At 44.3% G+C, this 15,106-nt stretch overlaps 1 protein-coding gene across 1 annotated transcript; it reads left to right on the top strand.

The window, feature by feature from the left end:
* The first annotated feature begins 69 nt into the window (after window positions 1-69).
* Window positions 70-1,704, top strand: LOC119399640 (SNW domain-containing protein 1). Its single transcript, XM_037666456.2, has one exon. It carries the CDS (start codon window positions 88-90, stop codon window positions 1,681-1,683), a length of 1,596 nt encoding a protein of 531 aa, XP_037522384.1. The 5' UTR covers window positions 70-87; the 3' UTR covers window positions 1,684-1,704.
* Window positions 1,705-15,106: the final 13,402 nt, after the last annotated feature.

Here is a 15,106-nt window from a genome sequence, read left to right as displayed (position 1 = left end):
TAGTTGAAGTCCGGTTGATAGGTTGAAGCGTTGATAGCAGCCGCGCAGTTACAAAGCGCACAGACTGACAGAACCACCATCGAGAAAATGGCGTCTTTACAGACGCTGCTGCCTGCTCCGACACAGTCTGTTTTCGATCGAGGAGATGAAGACCGTGCAAGGAAACTTGCCGCTCCGTCAACGCACGTTGCACTCACGACGCGGTCTGCACCACCGTATGGTATGCGAAAAGGCTGGGTTCCCAGAAGTCTTGAAGACTACGGGGATGGCGGCGCCTTTCCCGAGATACATGTCGCGCAGTATCCGATGGATATGGGCAAAAAGAAGGATAAGACCACTTCGAATGCACTTCCAGTACAGATCGATGCCCAAGGAAAGATCAAGTACGATGTTATTGTACGACAGGGCCAGTCGAAGGACAAGGTAATTTACCACCGATATCAGGATATGCTGCCGTCGGAGATCACTACCGATGACGACCCGTCCCTTCAGAAACCAGATGAAGAGGAAATCGAGAAAACGACCGAGGAAACCCGACTGGCACTGGAAAAGCTAACTCAGTCAAAAATTTCAGCAGCAATGCCGGTTCGAGCAGCTGAAAAAACGGCGCCCGCTCAGTACATTCGCTACACGCCGTCTCAGCAGGGTATGTCGTTCAACTCGGGTGCGAAACAACGCATTATCCGGATGGTTGAAGTGCAAAAGGATCCTATGGAGCCGCCGAGGTTCAAGATCAACAAGAAGATCCCGCGTGGACCCCCGTCACCACCGGCGCCCGTGATGCACTCGCCGACACGTAAGGTGACGGTCAAGGAGCAGCAGGAGTGGCGCATCCCGCCCTGCATCTCCAACTGGAAAAACGCGAAGGGCTACACCGTGCCGCTTGACAAACGTCTGGCCGCCGACGGCCGTGGCCTGCAGCAGGTGCACATCAACGAGAACTTCGCCAAGCTGGCCGAGGCACTGTACATCGCCGACAGGAAAGCTCGGGAGGCCGTCGAGATGCGGGCGCAACTCGAGAAGAAGCTGGCCCAGAAGGAGAAAGAGAAGAAGGAGGAGCATCTGCGCCAGTTGGCTCAACGGGCCCGAGAAGAGCGCGCCGGCATACGCACTCAGGCTGCCGTCGCTACAGTGGACGAGGACGTGCGCGAAAGGGACCAGCTGCGCTATGAGCGACACAAGGACCGTCAGCGCGAGCGTAACATCGCCCGTGCAGCGCCGGACAAGCGCTCGAAGCTTGAGAAGCAGCGCGAGCGCGACATCAGCGAACAGATTGCACTGGGCATGCCTGGTGCACGCCCTGCCGAAGTCCAGTTCGACCAGCGACTCTTCAACCAGAGCAAAGGGCTGAGCAGCGGCTTTGGCCACGACGACGCCTACGATGTGTATGACAAGCCGTGGCGGAGTGCTCAGCCAGGCGTCTACCGACCGAAGAATCAAGACAAAGAGGTGTATGGAGAGGACCTTGAAAAGCTTATGAAAACCTCACGATTTGTGCCCGACAAAGAGTTCTCGGGAACAGACCGTTCATCCCGGCGTGATGGTCCTGTACAGTTTGAACGGCTAGAGGAGGAAGATCCGTTCGGTTTGGATAAGTTCTTGACAGAAGCTAAGAAAGCCAGCAAGAGGCCTACTGAGGAGCAGGACCACCACAGGGACAAAGGCAAACGGCGCAAAGAATAAAAAAAATGTGTTTGCTATGCAGTGCTGAGTGACATGGACCACGCTGGGACATGTGGCTCCCAGTTCTGGTAGCCTGTTCTTGTAGGGTCATCATTAGAAAGCTCTAGTGGCATCTGTGATCACCCCTGCAAGAAAGGTTTCTTTTGATATGAGCTCATGGTTAGCAGCATAGTTGCGTTGGCTGCTGGCATTCTGCATATGGACGCTTAGGTTAACACATTTGTGTATACGTGTCCATATGCTTAATCACCATATTGCTGGCAGCCATGTTGCACATTTTGACCATCAGGCATGTGGCACTGGCTAAATGCTCCCTGCAGTCGAGTAGAGCTATTGCCACATTACAGCCTGTAGTGCATTGGGAGTGTGTATTGTTTGCTCATTCATGAAGATTTGCTTTGTTGCCTTGATTTGTTGAATGTTTTGCAATCGTATGTCAGGTATTTGCTTGCAGTGGCCTGGGGTCACTCATGTTTTTTATGATTTTTTTTAACTACCGTGTTTTTGTTGCATGTCCATATGTGAGAAGAATGTTCACGTGTCACTCCTGCATGAATAAAAAGCAAATAATACTGGCCCATTACAGTACTTTTTTAGGGTAACAGTTATCCTAGATGGAGTGCAGGAAGCAGGGGCGATGCCAGGATTTTTTCACTGGGGTGGCACCTATGACAAGTGAGTGCCTTCAGGGGGCCGGGAACATATGCCTTGTGTTTTGACTATGTTCGCTCTTGGGGGGGGGGGGGGGGCAATGAGGGGGCAGGCAAAAATTTTGGGAGGGCTCCAGCCCCCCGCTGGTGCCGCCCCTGGCAGGAAGCTGTAAATGCTTCAGTGACTTTATTTCATTGTGGGTTTATGCATTACTAAAAAATTTCTTGCAGAAAGTAAAAAACAAAAGTATACGCAGCTTTGTTGCTGTTTTCTGCTACACCACTGCATTTCTGGAGTGACAAACGTTCGTGATAGATATTGTTAAGACAAAAGGGGCGTTCAAATAGGGTTCCCTTGGTGCAAAAAATACCAAAGCATTGCATGTTTACACTGCACAATGAATGACCTTTGAAACTGGTGAGGTGCCATAAGCCATGCTGCCTGATCAGTTATACACATTACAACGTAATTTACTGATGAGATTGAATAATGTAGCATGACGTCTTTGTGCCTAACATGTTGCTTATTTAGTTTTCTTTGAATTCTCAGCTGCATTTTGGCAAAGGCACAAAGTGTAAAACCACCCTTGCGGCCAGATATTGGTTCATGATAGAGAAACCTAGCTGCACCTTTTGCTGGTGCAGCTGTCTTTTTATCTCTCATCATCGCAAGTCTGTGGCATTGCACTTATCGTTTTCTGGTAATGCATCAGTACATGTGCTTTGCTGTCCTCATGAAAACCATCCAATGGTAGTTTTTGTCTTGTATAAATGGCAATTTTTTAGGTGTTTTTTCTTAAGTCGCTTTTTCATGATTTCACTCAGTACAAAAGTTTAGGATATAGGCAAAATTTTCATAGGGCACAACAGGAAATGTACGCTTAAAAATAATTTATCCTGTAAATTGTTTTCTTCAGTTGTGAAAATTCTTAAATATGAAAGTTTCATTGCCTACTTTAATCATCTGGGTAATGAATGTGTCATCATCTGTGTCATTTATTCATGCACAAATGTTAAAAAATCACCAACGTGTTCTGTGCATCAGGATGAGTTTATTATATCTATATTGTTGTCAGATGTAACACTATACTGGGGGAGGTCCCATAGCACATGACTGTAGGCCTCTTATGCAGAAATGCATTTGATAAAAGCAACATTAGACGTGTGTACCGAAATCAAGGCTTCAAATACGTACAAACAAGCCAGAAGAAAGTGTGTGTAATCATTTGCAACCTATGGCAAATGTTATCAGTGACGCTTCCACACAGTATTTTAGGATTCAATTATATAAAATATTGTAGTGCTTGAGAACAGTTGACATTTGGTGAAAATGTCAACTTGGTGTTCATTCACCAACCCTGGGGTTTGGTGAAAGAACACATTCTACAAATAGCAAACACTTCTGTGAACAGTTCAGCCAAACTTTTTAGTCCTGCGTGGCACGTACGGTTTACAAGCGGAGTACGAAGTTGCCACTTTCTCACGTGGCCTCTCTTCATACAGAAGCTCGCTCCCGACTCGCTTCGGAGCTGCCGGCACCTGTTCTGTGACATCAGTGAACAGGCTGCTGAGTTGGCTGATAGCCAACATAAATCGGGAATGGCATATGGATCAATTGTGCTTCTTGCCACGGGGTGTCGCCACATGCCCACGCCGTGCTCTACAGTGTGCTAAAAATCGCAGTGGTAATACTAGTGTTCAAAGGAATCGGAACAAGAGAGAGCGTTTGAAGTGAACGACAGCACGTAAAACAAGGACGAAGAGGGAACAGACGACACCAGCGTTCTCTCTTCGTTCTTGTTTTACATGCTGTCGTTCACTTCAAACTATGCAACACCAACTAGCCCAGTGACGTACCCTTTTGAAGAGAGAGCGATCGCATTTCGTGACGCACACTGATAATCTCTCCCCATGTAGGTTCCAGTGTGCTCATCAGGACGAGAGAAGAAAGTGTTTAAGCATGTGAGAAATCTCTGTAGTTCCACTCATTCTTGATGTATTCGAAAAATTTTTGTGGAAATCGATTCGGGAGGCAGTTAACTACGATATTGAGGTAACTCGATGATTAGTTGGAAAAGTGGTTCAGGACCCCTTCAAAAACGAATTAGGCTTCTTTCTAAATATCAAAAATATAAAGATTGCTTAATTCTGACTAGTGAAGAGCTCTGAATTATCACATTTGGTTTATCATAATTAATCCCATGTTTTTGGTGAAAGGAAGTGGCTGTAACAGGCAATATCTAGTACAAGGTGTTATTACTACAAAGATTATCCCGTGAGTAGAAACAGCTCACAGGAACAGGGCATAAGAACGGGCATACAAGGGTGCCTTTGTGTGTCCCTCCTCATGCCCAGGCATGAACCAACCAGCCCAGGCGCATCTGCGCCTGTTAAGCCATTGCCTACCAAATATTACGCAAACTGAGGAGCCCACTATGCTGATTATTTTTGTTACGTGAACTTGTACAACCACATCCATTGCTCTATTGTCCTATGGCTGATGCAGCATAGCCTTAGTCGCTTCTACGCCACTAGACCCAACTTGACTAACTATATTGTAATATATACTAAAGTATGAACAAATAGGTTTTATCCACCATCTTCACAACATTTAACAATTCATAAGTAACGGTGAAATATGGATTCGTTCTTGTATGATTTTGTTTGAAAAAGCTTGAAGCATTCAGCTGCATAGAGAGCTGCTGTCGAGGTAGGTGTATCTGAAAATTCTCCAAAGAAGCCGCTGTCGTCACTTGGCTGATGTCTGTACTAAAGGAAGAATTGGCAATTTCGTCTTTCAACAGTACATGCCAACCATCTTTGTTGACATCTTTTCACGAGTAGAAAATGCGTACTGATAATTTATAAGCATCAAATAACAATAAAACAATCTAACCTCTGCTACAGTGGGCAAGTGGTGCTATCTGGTGGAAACATTATGGCACAGAATTGCCATTCATGTCATTTATGAATAGCTTTTTAAGCCAACTGTGTAGCCACCTGCAAATCACTGGCTCTTGCAGCCAAAAGTTATTCAGTGATAGGAATGTTGGCGTTCATTTTGTATGGAGGATGGTGACGTTTAATTTAGAGAATATGGTAATAGCAAATTTTAGATTTTGCATCATTCTGTTGGGGAGATGTAAATCACGAAGCGTACAAAAGAACCCAAACTGGCTTACAAAAAAAATGCGAGAAGGATTTGGGCCTTTGCACGCAAGTTCCTTTGCGTTACCTGAAGGTGCAACATCTGAAACTCCCTAATTTAGCGTACATATGCACCAATACGCATATTGTCTAGGCAACATGTATATTGCTGCATATGTGGCTAGTATGTAATGACAGTGTTGTTGTAAGGCTGTCTTTAAAAACACCCAGATATCCATGGGTAAATTTTCACATGTCCCTCGGATGTACACTTGTACAGCCTTGTAATGTATATTCATCAATTATAGTTTATTTATTGGTGTATGGCCTTGCTCACAGTTACATGTTCCCTTTGATGTAGCTTCTTTTGCAGAAAAGCACTTGTAAAGCTTAGATTATGAATTTTGGTATACATTTGAACTGCCAACAAGTTTTTTATAAACGGCAAGAAAAAAGGAAGTGATCCAGAAGACTGTAAAAGTTCATAAAAGCAGTGCAGTCTAAATTATAAGGTGTTTAGTTTTCTATTCTGTTTGCTCATCCATCAGTACGGTGCATCTCCAGCACTTTTAAGCACCCCGTCACCATCCACATGTTTACAGTACATTGTACCTGTGAATACATAGTTTTGTGGCAATTATTGAAAAGCTCAGCACACAGTAATCAAAAGCCCGCTATTATTATTATTATTATTATTATTATTATTATTATTTGATATGCGTACACAAGGACACACAGGAAATAGGAAGAGATCAGGCTGCCACATGGACGGCCACAAAGCCTGCCTACTCTTTCTGGAGGAGGGAAGAGGAAAGGAAGGTAGGAGGAGAGAAAATGGGAGAGTAGAGAAAAAAGTGTGCTACAAGCACTGGAATTAGCCACCCAGAGATTTTAATGTTTTCATGACTTCTGATCACATGCGTTGAGCCTTTTAATAGCCCTTGCGCCATAAAACACCAAATATCATCATCCTCTAGCCTTTTTACACGATTAAAATATCGGTTGATGAAATACTATTCATTAAAATATTGGTTGGCAATGGTGCAGTTGATAATGATAATGCCATGTAGTTTGCAATTTGTGGGGCCAGGATACCATGCTAGTGGAATGCTTGTGCACAAATGAGGTCTGATCACTTGTTGAAGGCTGCATGATTGTGTAGTGAACTGTGAATTTCTCAACATGTCTAAATTATGCGCTGGTCGTGGGGAAACCAGAACATTTTGGAAAAGCTTATCAATTAGGAATACAGTGTGCAAGTTTTTGACATTTGCACTAGGAATGCATGAATGCAAGTGAAGAAAATGCAGCTGAGTACATATAAGCGGAGCGATACTTTATTTCACTCCTAAATGCAGGCACAGAGTGTGCAAAGAGAAACGGCAGTTTATGGCTTATCAATGTCGGGCTGCCAGTGGCTGTCAAAAAATGAGCCTTATATTCACTGTAAGACAGAACTACACTTGAAGAGTTGTCGCATGGAATATGTGTTAATGCATGGTTTTCAGTAATGTTTGCTGTGGAAGTTGGTTTGTAACAGTGGATGAAAGAAACCATGGACAAAAACCACTTTTTGTCGCTGTGTTCTTTCATACACGTATTAATGATGTCATTCTGGGGGACAGTTTTTCTTGTACTGTATTGTTGAAAAACTCGCAACGTGTCAGATATTCCAGAGATATTCAGATATTTCGGAGAGGCAGGGATGTGGAACCAATCATTAGCAGCCACCTGTTGTTCTGCCGCCGGTACATACGTAACCGGTACAGTTATGTGAAAGACATCAATTCAGGCTTTCAATAACACTGAGGAATTGACGATGGGGATGATCTCTTATATGATATCAGTCACTTGTCGCACCATGTGGTGCAGACCAGTGTAATGCAAGAGCAGTTTTTCAGACAACCCATCCAAATGGCACATGCACTTGCGACAACAAGCCTGTATTTTTCAACTACTAATGCATTGGCCAGTGCAGCAGCCACTGGACTTCTCCAATGTGCTATAGTTTCACTGACCGCTGCAGTCCTCCCTTTTAATTTGCTTCATTTATGCTCAACCTGTCCACTGCTCCTGCTGCCTCGTGCTAGAGCCCACTACACTTGGACACCTTCTCCCTTCGCAGTCAGTCCCGCCCACCTCCTTCCTCCATGCTTCCTCGACGACCTATTTGCAGCACCCCCAACCTGAAAACAAGACAGTGCAGCTTCTGGAGATGGAGCTGCATTGATGAACTTGGCAAAAAATCTATGCTTCATCTTGCCAACAAACCAAAATCTTTTGGACGTTTATGTTGATGACGTTCCTGAGAGCGCGTTGATTGATACCTGGACGCATGTGTCTATTATGAGCACTGCTCCTTACTGTCGACTCGAGAAAGTAGCCATACGAGTTGCTGACAAAGGGACTGTTGCTATTGTTGGCATGTCCCATCTGAGTCGCCATCGCTAATAGACACGCAGTTGTCTTACAGCAAAGCTGTATATGACTCATTGATGGGATTTCTTCGTGTCTAGCAGGCACGTAGGCAAGGGGGGGGCCCGGGGGGCCCGGGCCCCCCCCCCCCCCCGAAATTCGTCCGGCCTTCTATATTCCCGGGCAACATTTGTTTTATTTTTGCCATGGAAAGACTTTCTTTCGAACAATTAGGCCTTGGGCCCCCCCCCCCCGAAAAAAAATCCTGGCTACGTGCCTGGTGTCTAGAGACACAAAATCTCAGAAATAAATTAATAAAGCAAACTAAATTTTCCTGGCAGGGCTGGATCTGAACTTGCACATATCCATTTTTTTTTCTTTATTACAGGGAAGCGAATTATTACACTTACACTGAAATTTCAAAAATGAATAATCAGGCATATTTAAACACAAATCAAATACAAGAAAGTCTAGGATGTCACTAGAACATTCAAATATCCCACGTATTTGAATGACTTGTTCCTGGAAGATGTTCTTTCTTGATTGCATAGGATCAGCATTCCTATCTATCAGCCTTGCTCTCCAGAGACTACATAAAATCCCGAGCAAGCACCTCCCCCTGGGGTGAAAGATAATGTGACAAGATGTGGAGGTGGGGGGGGGGGGGGGGGGGGCAGCCCTTGCTCGGTCGTGGATCAAAATTCTAGATGGTGGCGGAAAAGCCGCTCAGAATAAAGAGGGCACACCCGTACCTTCTAAAGAAACGCTTTAAACACACATGCATTCACTGTTTTTATTCACCTCATTGGGTAAATAAAAAGCGTGAACGGAACAGTGAAATTGGCAGGAGGGGAAGGGGGCGGGGCATTTACTCAGTCATTGGTGCACATATCAAATCTCCCGAAAAAGGGAGGGGGGCTCTTGCTTGGGATTTTACAATATGCAGGCCGATAAGGAAGACGAGGTCATAGGGTAGTGTCCTGTCCCAAGCCTCAGCTGCATGGAGAAGTTTTATGCCACAATCAGACCAACGTGTGTTACTGTTGCAGATTGATCAAAGGGAGCGCCAAGCTAATGTACAGCGCCTGTGTCCCAACAAATACTGGCATACTGCGATGGAGTGACTGCCCACTGACCAAACCAAAATCCTCACGACTTATCAAAACTAACAGACGTGCCAGTAACTGCACAAAATGATTGTGTTAGACACATTACTTTCTTTTCACTTTTTTATCTGACCATATAAATGCAATGTCCTCAACATAAGCAAGGGCTTTTACGAATGATGTGCCATAACTGAAGCCTGTTACTGTATCCTGGGTAATGACACTGAAACACAAGGGTTCGAGATAAAGAGCAAGAAGTAACAGTAGAAAGGGACATCCTTGTCTCACAGAGGAGTGCACATGAATAGGAGCTGAGAAGGAACCATTTACGATCAGCCTAGTTCCACTATTTTAGCACATTCTGATTGCACTGAATGTTCCCATTATTGATATGACTAAGAAGTTCAAAAAGGAACTCATGGCTCACTTTATCAAAAGCTTTAGCCAAATCTGAATGAGTGCAATCTGGTCATAGCTGTCTGACACACAAGAATTGAGTGTTTGTCAAACAGCTATGACAGCGGTGTGTATATTCATCTGTATGCTTTGCCTTCTGATTACACATTGATCTCCGACTGGATCATGAATGACAGTTTGCAATCAATCTGCTAGAATTTTAGAGAAAATCCTGTCAATATTACGTAATGATATTGGTCAGTATCCACCTATCTGTCTTTTGACATCCACTGGGTCACCTTTTGGAATAAGCACAGTATGGCCATGATAAAATGTGGCAGTAACATGTCTCTTCGAGAGCATAGTTGAAAACATCCAAGAGGACTGGGCATAACGTCATAAGTTTTCTTGAAACTGCTTATAAAACTCAGCTGTGAGACCAATCTGGATCAGGTGTTTTTTGTTCTTGTAGATTATTCACTGCCAAAGCAATTACTCCAAGAGAGATATCTGCTTCTATAGTATTGATTTATCTTCCTTTTTAAACTAGACAAAAGCTTTATAAGTTTTGAAACTGTATCACCATACTCATCTTGCAAAAAGTGAATATATCTGAAGCATATGAAGAAAAGCTCCCAGAAATAACGAAAACAAAAATAAATTCCTGGCAGCGCTGGATTTGAACCCAGGCCCCCCCCCCACCCTCAAGTCAAGTGTTACACATGCTAAATATATCTGAACTGGGCTAGACATGCTAAATATATCTGGACTGTATCAATATGTTGTATGCACAGTGCAAAACAAATGCAAAAAGAGAATAGTTTCCATGAAGGCTTCATCGACTTTTGCGGAAGTGGTATAAAAGCTCTATGCAGGACAAGATGTGAAGCCAACATGGAGAATTGCACACATCAGGAGAACTCCAGCTTTGTGAAAATTTGATGCCAAACATCTATCGGTGCTTGCGTCATCTGCCATTTAAAGGGGTCAGAAGCACCCCTTAGGCTTGTTGAAAAAACACATCCTGTGGAAAGCTGACACGGCTATGAACAGCTCTGCCAAATATTACAGTCGTGCGCGCCGCGTAAAGGCCACAAGCGGAGCGCAAAGCTGCCGTTTCCCCAGGTACCCTCTTTTCAAACAGAGGCTGGTTCAGGCGACCAATATTTGCGATTACGAACGTATACGAGCGACTGAGGTTCATGTGCGCATTTTAATGGCAAAAGCTCTAGAAAAAAATGTTTACTAAACGTTTTAAAAAGACGTCTTGTAAAAAACATTTTTTCAACGTCTTCTAAAAAAATTCTTGTCAAAAACGTTTATTCAACGTCGCATAATATACCTAGATGTCTGCATACCTTTTTAGTCGTTTCAAGAAGTTTTTTAGAGGTTTTGTGTTTCGTGGGTTATTGGCTCTATTTTGCAATCTGCAGGACCGTCAGATCAAACCCTTTGCAGTAGCTGACCAATGCACCTCAACCCATGCCTTGACATCATTTGCGGTGGTTTTCACTTTGAGAATGAAGACGGTTGCCTCTGACATTATGCCAGCTCAAGCTGAGAAAGCCCTGTGCACTTCCTGCTGGATGTCATCAGCCGGTCAAAATACCACCCAAATCAATTTCTTCTGAGTTGGTCTAGGCCTTCATGGCCCAGTATACCTTGCTTTAGTTCCGGTGTTAAGTGGATCACCATTTCCACTAATGACGCAGTCACACGAGCACTCCCGACAATTCGCGCTACTGATATCGCAGACCATCTGCTTTACAATGTAATTTTAGTGTATGGTGCTGTGCACAAACACACTAACCATGGCTGTAGCCTAATTCCTCTCTGTGCATGGTCATCAAAGATATCCTGCACTCTTGCTCGACTAAGCACAACAAATAACCACATCATACTACCCACAGACAATCAGCCTTACTGAGCACCAAACCGGACCATCATTGGCATGCTACTGAAGTACATTGTAGCTGCCCACCATCACGGGGATATTAATTTACCATGTGATGTTCACATATAATCCATTGTGTCTTGACACTGTTAGATATTCATCATAATTCATGTATGGTCAAGAACCCACCTTATTACTGTTGCCCTCAACTTCCTTCCCATGAAACACAAAACCTCTATAAAATGTCGTCTTTAAAAAGTTTCAAACCTCTATAAAACCCCATGAAACACAAATGTTTAAAACCTCTATAAAACATTTCATAGAGGTTTTGTGTTTCATGAGTTGTTGCCCTCAGCTGCACATTCTGCCTGTCAATATGCCCGCACTGCCGTTGCTCACACTGACCATGCATAGCAGCTGAGCTGCACCGATAAGCAGGCCTTACAGGAGCATCAGAGATGCCTCTGTGATTTCCACCATTGGGATTAAGCACACTTTTTTCTGGGTTCTCTGGTGTTTGTCTAGTCAGCTACACGTATTTACAGGATGTATAAGTTTTCTCTGTAAATAATACTTTAGAGAATAAGGTTCCGTTGTGTTATGTACATAACAATACCATGATTATATCGTGAATTAATTTTTTTTCAGTGCACGCATCACCCGCATCATTGCAGCTGCACGGTAGGGGTCGTGAACGCATGGGAGGCATCGCCGAACTCCGTTGTGTCATATGCGCTTTCCTGAAGTGCTGCCTGTCCAACAGCAATGATAGCACACAAGACAATGTGTTCACAGGCACCGATAAAGAATTGAGTACCCAAGCAACCACGGATATCCGCTCAGATATCCATGCAATTAAGAGCCCAATGTCCAGTGCCAGTATGGGACATTCATTGGATGTACGTAAGAGATACCATAGTGGATATCCATTTTGGAGTTGTGACGTACATACAAGTTATAATCGATTATGGATGTTCAAAGGATATATTCATGTATGCCTTTATGAAGGAGTCCACAAATGAACAAGTATTCGCTACATAAGCTGAAACAGCAGCCTTCTTACACATGGCAATGCGCATTGTCACAGGACATAACCAGAAAATTATTTACTAGGTTTAGAACCCAGAAACATCATTGAGGTACCACGTATGTACAATAAAATATTGTCATGTATACCTCATACTGATCGAAATGTAATATTGTCTTGTTCGCTTGATTGTTCTATTATATGAACTAATTGCCAGTAAGCAGTTTAGTTGTGTAACTGGCAGCCCAAACGACTGAAATGAGAACTAGTATATGCATCTTCTGCTGGCCTTCTACTTCATTTAAAAGCCCTGCGCAACATTACTCAAGACCTATGAAAATGTCACTGCATTTACACACAATGCCTGTGCTTTTCTGGTCTATAATTAGGATAAAAAATTTAATTTGTATAGTGGAATTAAGATCTCTAGAGTACTCAGTGTTATCTGGAAGAACATACTTTATCAGCTGTCTTAACACCGTGCTACGCAGGGTTCCCCTTCAAGGGGGGAGGGGGGCATGAGTTCATCACAGCACCCTGCGCCCTATCAAGTCAAAGTATGAATGTATGGCACAGACTTTGCACCTCCCCTCTTAGGTGAATAGGGGTGGGGGGGCCTTGCCCTCCTTGTACACGGAATGCTCAAATAAGGCACAGACAGGCACAGAATGCAGGAATGCTCGAGTAAGGAACAGACGCATAATGCCCTTCCTGTGTACGTGTCTCTTCCTTATTTGAGTATGTGTTGCTTTGTGCTTGTGTTAATATGACTGCCATGTTTTAATCTGCGAGCACTGTATATTCAGACACAACATACGTATAAGGTCCATAATATGTCCCAGCAGGATCCCATTCTGGATATCTGGTGAATCTGCAAAAATATTTTTCAACATCTGTCGTACCTCCGATTGAACTCCAGTGGAGAGTTACGGATCTCCACTGGATATCCATTACAACCAAAACGGATATATAGTGGATTCCTGAGGGATATCTGTGGTTGCTTGGGTAGTGACAATGCATAAGCATATGGTGTTTTTCACTGGGAGATCTGGAGTGGTTGCCAAAATCCTGGAGTGATCATTCAGATTGCACCAGACCGAATCTGCCAGTGGAACATGGGAATGCTCTGTGTTGGATCACCCTTGAAGTTTATGCACATGTCACATAAACCGGTTCGAAGCTATATTCCTGCTTCCACTCTGTATGTTTCCATGGCAACAGTACAGAAGCTAAGGCACAATGACAGAAGTGACTTATTCTGCTCATCCTATTTCTACCTAAATCTGCAACAACTGGTGGTGGAGCAAGTGAGAATGGACTGGTACGGGGAAAGTTGCTCTGAAATGACCAGAATGGAATGCGTGAACCATGCTGCAGATCGACCAGAGAAAAACGGATTCACCACTGCGGAACAATAAGAAATCCTGCTCTAGATCGATCACTGAAAAACGTCAATATGTGATTTTGTTCATTCTGCACATAAACTGTACGAATGGTTCTGCTTTTTTTCTGTATGTGTGTGTGGGGGCGACATCATCTTGTTTTGCAGCCTCAGCTGTGTGATCACACATTAATGTTGTGAGCTCTTTACAAGGTTTATTATTATTGTTTCTTTTTTACCATGCGAAATCTGTTATAACTTACGAGATCACAACAGCCGATTTTGGAGGCGTAGTTGTCCGCCGCCGCCACCGCTGGTGTCCGTAACCTCCGAATAAATCGTCATCCATCTCGCGTATCTTTCACTTTGAATCTTTCTGTGAGTTTTTTATAATCATCATCTAACTTTCTTGCGTTTCTTTTCTTGAAAATTCGCGGCACTCGCCAGATTGCGGCGAAAATGACGTAATTTTTTCGTGAAGGATTGCTTGGCCACATACTGTACGTACACGCTTTTACAGAAACCACGCTAGGATCGAGTGTGAGCGTCAGCGAGCCAGCGATCAGCACAAGAACACTCTTATGCAAACACGGTGCGGGTTTCATCGGTTTCATTAAAATTTGCAGTGGCTTAGCTCGGCTATGCCAGGATATACGTAGCGTTAGCAAAAGTTCAGCTGATAGCTTTCCAGATTGTCTAGGATTATTAGCCTTCTTCTGTTCATTCTTCGTACGCTGAACCGCTAATTGCCAGGAAACGACTTCGGGATCCGATGAGATAAGCTTCTTGGCTCTTCTGCGCCATTGAGCAGCATTTGCGCTCTCCTTCTCCGTGGCGTTACCCACCTGCAAACGCCAGTCAGAGGCGCTATCAAGCGGCTTCAGCGCAGTGTCAGATGGCGACTGCACGGCGAAGGTGAATAGCTGCGCGCCGGCGCCAGTGTGTCTGCCATGGCTACGACGTCACTCCTCTCGAATGCGCAGACCAGCAGCAGCGAGCCGCGCGCGGCGGTGGCCCACTCCTCCCGATCGCGCAGACCAGCAGTGCCAGCAGCGGCGGTTTCGAAGAGCGCGTGAGATGCCGGCTCCGGTGAGCCAGCTTTGTGACATCACTGATCCTAGCGCATGCGCAGCACGGCTCATGAGGATCCACGCGAAATCGGCTCCGGCTAGGCAAGTGTAGCTAACGCTACAAAAGACCCTCCATGCATTTTCCGCCGGCTAGGTTTAAAAAGCGGCAGCAGACGCGATGGAGGGGTCACGGATAGACCGTAGGGACCAGTAGGGACGCCACTTCTGCGCTTCATTGAAACCACGATTGAAACATTGAAACTTTCACAGAAGTTATTGTCATAAAATTTCTGACGGTATTATGAAACCATAATACAAAACAAAAATAATTTTGACA

The sequence above is a fragment of the Rhipicephalus sanguineus genome, chromosome 1, assembly GCF_013339695.2.
Source record: "Rhipicephalus sanguineus isolate Rsan-2018 chromosome 1, BIME_Rsan_1.4, whole genome shotgun sequence".
NCBI lineage: Eukaryota > Metazoa > Arthropoda > Arachnida > Ixodida > Ixodidae > Rhipicephalus > Rhipicephalus sanguineus.
This window is presented reverse-complemented; position numbering and strand designations above follow the sequence as displayed.

What these genes read in the sequence shown, in the direction of transcription:
- LOC119399640 (XM_037666456.2), top strand. Translation starts at nt 88, where the DNA reads ATGGCGTCTTTACAGACGCTGCTGCCTGCTCCGACACAGTCTGTTTTC.